Genomic DNA, 7,380 nt, shown 5'->3' with positions numbered 1-7,380 from the left:
CTAAATTAAATTAATTTTATTTATTAAAAAATAATGTATTGAAAATGAATTTAAATTCCACGATTATACTTAGCACAAGTATTAAATACCTGTATTATTTGAATAATTAAAGTTAAAATCAACAGTTCAAATACACTCAATTATTTATTAATTTAAAATAAAATATAAAATTATAATTATTAATATAAATTTTAATAGTTTAAATGATACATGTACTTAATGTTCATATCAAATACAGTTGTTAAATCTAAATTCACTGAAAATTAAACTGTTTGTTAAACTAGTTAACAAAATGATTAATTGTTAAAACTGTAGGTAAATCATGATCAAAACTGATCATAAATAAAATATTTATTAAATCGATTAAGACTCCAATTAAATAAATTATTGGTTCATTAAGGTGAATTGACTCGTATTTCCATGCTGTACACGGCACGAGAAGGAGTATAAGTTGATAAATTCTCACCCTGCTCATTATTATTGACCCATGCGGAGTTGTCGTTGGCTTCTGTGCAAACCACATGAAAGATCTACAGGTTACAGCTGAGCCAGCCCACAAAACTTAGCAGAGTGTATGAGACGAAAGAGAGGCCGGGGAATGCGTTGATGTACATTAAAAAAAAAAAAATCTGCACATAAAAAAAAAAAAAGACTGCATTAAGCACGATACTTACTTTTTAAGTTTTAGAGCGATCATTTAATTACTAATTAATTATTGAATGATTATTAATTATTAATAATAGAAGGGTAATTTTATTCATGTTTATAAAATATCTCAATAATTATTATATTTATATTTATTTTTTATTCTTATTAAATATTGAAAAAATTATTGAATAATAGAATATTTTATTTTTGAAATGTATGTATTTATTAAAAATAAATTTAAAAAATTATTAAATTTTTAAATAGAATCAATGAAATATGAAATTTATTTTTTAATTTCATAAAAAAATAATTTATAAATAAGACAGAAAAGAGGGAGTCTAAATTACTACCCCCTTTTTAATATAGTTATTGAAAAAAATTTAAAATTTAAAAATATAAAATATTTTAATAAATTTTTTTTTATTAATAATGCTTCTCTAATATTATTCTTTCCCTCCTCTCTTTTTAACGAGTCCCCGTGAATCGAGACCATGGAATATATTATGTTTAGTTTTTTCCAAAAAAGAATTAATTATGTGTGTTCAAACTTCAAACTTCAAAACCCGGGGTTTGACCCAAAAAAAAAAAAAAAAACTTCAAAACTTGGGGACTGAATAGATTCCCCCTGAGCTACATAGTCTTTTCGTTTCAACCTAAAATGATAGTTTGGTTGAGATAATTTCTGTGTTCGTCAGAAGTATTGGCTCCACAATGGTGTTTATTGCTTCCTTGTGACAGAGCCTAACTGAAGGAACGAGCTCTCTTCTGATATTCATTACTCGTGTTCTTTCTGGGAATTTTAATGCTGCCACAGTGAAAACTACTAAACTTCCAGTAATGTTTTCAAGGCAGAAAAGGTAGTAAGTTGCTTGGGAGAGATTCAATTCGGTCACTCACAAGAAGGTCACCGCCATTGTTGTGCTTCTTCAGCTTCCATTGATGGACAAGGAAGGAGAAGGTGACCATAAAGAAATGTGCGGTGCCAGTACACTCACTGTTAAGATTTCGTCAAGCAAAAGCACTTGTGATTCGCATTTACCTTCTCCGAACCTCAAGAACTCGATAGAATCAACGCCTTATGATTCTCCTTGTCTTGTGTCTCCATCCTCATCAGCATTTGTTTCAGCCTTACAGTCTCCGTATATATCTCCCAGAGCCATCGGAGAAAACCATCCAAACTCCGCCAAGAGCACTCGTTTAGATCCCTCTCAAAACCTCACCACCGCAACCAACACCACCACCACCACCACCACAACAACAACAACCACCGTCAGCCATCCTTCGCCGACGTTCTCCTACAGAGGCTCCCAGTCTGAAGACATCCCCAGCAGTTCCTACACTCCGCCGTCAGATCCCTACGAATTCTCCGATGACACTTCTGATACTAAGCTCAAATTCGTGACGTGCGTTCCAGTCCCTGACCCAATTCCTCCACGCATTTCGTTCTCATTCCCCGTCCCTCGAACTTCCTTCGCGAAAAGCTCCTTTTCAGCGGCTTCAAACGCCAAACTTACCGGTTGTGACGTTTACATTGGTTTCCATGGACACAATACCAATTTGCTGCGATTCTGTAAGTGGCTTAAGTCGGAGCTTGAGCTTCAGGGGATTGACTGTTTTGCTGCAGATAGAGCAAAATATTCAGATAGTCAGAGCCACGAGATTGCCGATAGAGTCATTTGCTCTGTGGCGTTTGGCTTAGTGGTTGTCACGCCTTCTAGTTTTCTCAACCATTTCAGCATGGAGGAGATTAGATTCTTCGTCCAAAAGAAGAATTTGATTCCACTCTTCTTCGAAACTTCATATTCTGAGATTATGACTCTTGCAGACTGCAATTCTATTAACAAGGAGTGCACAGAGGCAGTGGATGGACTTATGAAATCTCATGAACAGAAGCTGGAGGCCATTGATGGTAATTGGAGCAGTTGCATAATGAAAGCTGTTGGGATTCTCAGAGCAAGACTTGGACGGAAGAGAGAAGGGTTTGAGAACAAACGCGGATTTGAGAGTTTACCTTTTCCCAGAAACACATTCTTCGTGGGAAGAGAGAAGGAGATTATGGAGATTGAAAGTCTCTTCTTTGGGAATGGAAATTGTCCAGAGCAAGATCATTCTACAGCAGTCATCAAAGTAGAAGCTAGTGGGCAATCTGAAGGACTTGCTGATGAAGAAAGTGACCATGTGAATAGCAGAGGAGGGAGATTTATCAGTCTAGAGATGGACAAGAGCAAAGATTCAATTTTTGAGTCTTGGGTTGATGTTGAACCTGTCAAAGGAAAAAATTCTTTCAGGAGGATAAAACATAAGAAGTCGAGAAGTGGTAACTATAAGAGCTTGAGTAACACTGTGATTTGCATCAATGGGGTTTCTGGGATTGGAAAATCAGAGCTGGCACTGGAATTCGCTTACAGATACTGCCAGAGATACAAAATGGTCTTGTGGTTTGGTGGGGAAGCTAGGTATCTCAGGCAGAACATATTGAATCTGTCTCTTCATTTAGGTATAGATGTTGGGGCTGATCCTGAGGTAGAAAGGGGTCGAATTCGTACCTTTGAAGAGCAAGAGTTTGAAGCATTCAAGAGAATCAAGAGGGAGTTATCCAGTGATATGCCTTATTTACTTATAATTGATAATCTTGAATCTGAAGAGGACTGGTGGGAAGGGAAGAACTTGCATGACTTGATCCCTAGAAACACAGGAGTTACCCATGTGATTATTACCTCTAGGCTGTCAAAAGTAATGAACTATGATACAATTCAGCTTCCACCATTGCCATTATCTGATGCAATGGTATTGATTAGGGGAAGAAGCAAGAAAGAGTATCCAGCTGATGAGGTAGAATTCCTTAAAAAATTTAACAAGAAACTAGGTAGGTTGAGCTTTGGTTTATGGTTGATTGGTTCATTGTTATCTGAACTTGTAATCACCCCTTCTGCTCTCTTTGAGGCAATAGACCAGATTCCCCTTGAAGAAGATTCTCCTTCTTGTTACATGAGCATTGCAGAAGAGCAACTTCTAAAGAATAATCCTTTCCTTATGAAGATCCTCGAATTTTGCTTCGGGATTCTCAACAAAAGCAGAAGAAAACAGAACCTCCTAGCCAAAAGAATGCTTCTTGTAAGTGGGTGGTTTTCCCCATCTCCCATTCCAGCAAGTTTGTTAGTAAGTGCAGCCAAGGATATCATCCCTAGGACAAAAACTCTGGATGTTACATTCAGTTGTTTATCATCAAAAGCATGGAAAAGCGAGGAGGATTCATCAATGCTTCTGGTGAAACTTGGAATGGCACGAATAGCCAGCAAAATCAATGAACATTGCATCATCCATTTTCATCCCATTATGCAGGCATTCACGAAAAAGAAGGGTGGTTTGCAATCTGCCAAAGCTATTGTTCAAGGGGTGACCAGAAAAACAAGCAATCCTTATATAATAAACTCAAATCATTTCTGGGCGTCAGCTTTTCTGTTGTTTGGATTCAAATCTGAACCCCCACTAGTCCAACTTCAAGCAACAGACATGGTTTTATACATCAAAAGAACAGCCCTGCCACTCGCAATTCAAGCCTTCTCATCATTCTCGAGATGCAATTCTGCAATAGAGCTCTTGAAGGTATGTACAGATGCACTGGAAGAAGCTGAAAAGTCGTTTGTGTCTCAGATACAAGATTGGTCATATGAATCTATTTGTTGGAAACAAAGGCTCCAACGTGGCCATAAAGTGGATGAATATGTGTGGCAAGAGGTCACTTTGTTAAAGGCAACATTACTGGAGACGAGAGCCAAGTTGCTAGCTAGAGGAGGACTTCTTGACAGTGGAAAAGAACTTTGCAGAACATGTATCAGTATCAGAACCGTCATGCTTGGCCATAATCATGCTCACACCTTGGCTGCACAGGACACATTAGCGAGACTTGTGAGAATGAAAAGTAAGATATGATGGCGAATTTTCAAAATAAGCTAGCAGAAGTGGAGGAGTTTGAGGACAAATGAAGGAATTGGAAGGCTTGTGCAACCCCATTATTGCTAAGATGTATCAAGGTGCTGCTGGCGATGTGCCCATGAACGATGATCCTAGCATGTCCAATGGTGGCTACAGCAAATCATCCTCTAGTTTATTTTATGTCAAACGTAGTTAAGCATTAGTAGTAACTGTATACTAGTTAGTATTCTCTACAAGACACCAAAAATCTGGACTTGCAGTAGGTATATCAAGTTTGTGGCTTACAAGTTCAAATGAATTCTGTGCTCAGTATTTTTTCTGTCTGACAAATCAGTTCTTGTATTCCATCCCCACCCCCCCCCCCCCAAAAAAAAAAAAATACAAGAGACGAGCAGCAACTATGGTAGATGACAGCTACTATATGAAGGCAAAAGTAGCTAATTTGCTAGCGCTTAGCTGTTACAGTAAGCTAATATTCACCTGTAAGACAAAATTCTCTACTTGCATTGGGGTTTTAGAACTTCTAGCTTTTCGCTGGATGTTGTTATAATTGGATAATGCTCTTGATATGCTTAGTGAAGATTCCGTCTTTCTCGATGTTAACAACTGAACAACTGATGAAGAAACCAACAAAACATTTCTGTTTGGTTTGGAGCATCAGTGTTGTCAGAATGGTTACTAGATCAATTTATGAGTGGAGCATTTAACTACCAAATTCAAGATATGAAATTGATCATTTGCATGGGAAGGAATGCTTTGAATTTCCTTCTTAATTTAAGCTCCTTTTTCATAATAGCACAGATATAGTTAATTTTTATATCATCTGTCAAATCGCATATACTTCTTCTCATCCTTAATATAAGATGAAGTTTAAAAGATTTTCTTGATCTTAAATATAAGATGAATTTAGAGTAATTAATTTTTCTTTTCAATTTTATCTTGTTTATTTATTTATTTATTGTCATTTGAATTTTTAAACAACAAATTATTATACTCATTAATTACAAAAAACAATAAGCCTTTATTCCACTAGGTGGGGTCGGCTACATGGATTGCAAGACGCCATTGTGCTCTATCATTTATCAAGCTTTTAGGAATATTATTAATTAAGAGATCGCATTCAACAACTTCCACGAGTGTTCTCTTAAGCTTTCCTCTACCTCTTTTAATCGGACTCAAAGTTATATGTTCCACTCTTCTCACTGGTGCCTCCCTTGGTCTCCTTTGTACATGCCCAAACCATCTCAATCGATTTTTTACCATTTTTTCTTCAATAGGTGCCACCCTCACTTTTTCGCGTACGTGCTCATTTTGAATTTTATCTTTACGTGTATGTCCGCACATCCATCGTAACATTCTCATCTCTGCTACTCCAACTTTATGCTCTTGCTGTCCCGTTAGAGCCTAGCATTCACTACTATATAACATTGCCGGTCTGATAGCAGTGCGATAAAACTTTCCTTTAAGTTTATTAGGCACCTTACGGTCACAAATAACTCCTTTAGCTTTTCTCCAATTAAACCACCCAACTTGAATTCTATGTGAAATATCTCCACTGATTTCGCCATCATTTTGAATAATGGCTCCTAAATATCTAAACTTTTCCACTTGAGGTATAATTTGATCTCCCAATTTCACTTCCAAATTATTGTCGAATATTTCTTTACCAAATTTACAATATAAATATTCCGTCTTACTTCTACTCAAACGAAAACCTTTCGACTCCAATGTCCTCTTCCATAACTCAAGTTTACAATTAACCTCTTCTCTTGTCTCTGCTATAAGAATTATATCATTCGCGAAAAGCATACATTTCGGGATTTCCTCTTGAATATGTTCCGTCAAAACATTTAAAATCAAGTTGAACAAATAAGGACTCAGAGATGATCCCTGATGTAGTCCAATCTTTATAGGAAAATTCTTTATTTGACCACTAGATGTTCTTATACTAGTTTTTACCCCCTCATACATATCTTGTATGGCTTTAATATGAGCAATCCGTACTCCCTTTTTTTCCAACGCTTTCCAAAGCACTTTTCTTGGTATACGGTCATAAGCTTTTTTCAAATCAATAAAAACCATGTGTAGATTTTTATCTTTATAACGATACTTTTTCATTAATCCCCTTAGTAGATAAATCGCCTCTGTAGTTGATCTACCTGGCATAAAATCAAATTGATTCTTAGAAATACTTGTCTCCAATCTCAACCTGTGCTCAATTACTTTCTCCCACAATTTTATTGTGTGGCTCATGAGTTTAATCCCTCTATAGTTAGTACAATTCTGAATATCTCCTTTATTTTTATAAATAGGAATTAATGTACTTCTCCTCCACTCATCAGGCATTTTCTTGGACCGTAAAATCACATTAAATAACTTAGTTAACCATCTCACCCCTTCTTCACCTAAACATTTCCATGCTTCGATAGATATACAATTAGGTCCGTTGGCTCTACCATTTGCCATTTTCTTAAGAGCTTCCTTTACCTCCTTATCACGTATTATTCGATAGAATGACAAATTTTGTTCTCCTTCACCAGTTACTAAATCCTCCAAGTTACTAGATGAATCCTCTCCATCATTGAAAAGTTTAGAAAAGTAAGTCTCCCATCTATTTTTAATTTCATCATCTGTAACTAAAATTCTTCCCTCTTCATCCTTAATACACCTTACCTGTTCCAGATCTCTTGATTTTCTTTCCCTACTCTTGGCAATCTTATAAATATTTTGCTCTCCTTTCTTTGTCTCAAGGTTCTTAATTACAAAAATGATAAAATTGGAAAATTACATATGTTT

At 36.2% G+C, this 7,380-nt stretch overlaps 1 protein-coding gene across 1 annotated transcript; it reads left to right on the top strand.

The window, feature by feature from the left end:
* Positions 1-1,328: 1,328 nt before the first annotated feature.
* On the top strand, positions 1,329-4,914 carry LOC129302198 (uncharacterized). Its single transcript, XM_054940900.1, has one exon. The coding sequence runs from the start codon at positions 1,588-1,590 to the stop codon at positions 4,579-4,581; it is 2,994 nt and encodes a 997-aa protein (XP_054796875.1). The 5' UTR covers positions 1,329-1,587; the 3' UTR covers positions 4,582-4,914.
* The last annotated feature ends 2,466 nt before the right edge of the window (positions 4,915-7,380 follow it).

Source organism: Prosopis cineraria, unplaced genomic scaffold, assembly GCF_029017545.1.
Source record: "Prosopis cineraria cultivar Desert tree isolate PC_DT_omini unplaced genomic scaffold, ASM2901754v1 PC2, whole genome shotgun sequence".
NCBI classification, from domain to species: Eukaryota; Viridiplantae; Streptophyta; class Magnoliopsida; order Fabales; family Fabaceae; genus Prosopis; species Prosopis cineraria.
This window is presented reverse-complemented; position numbering and strand designations above follow the sequence as displayed.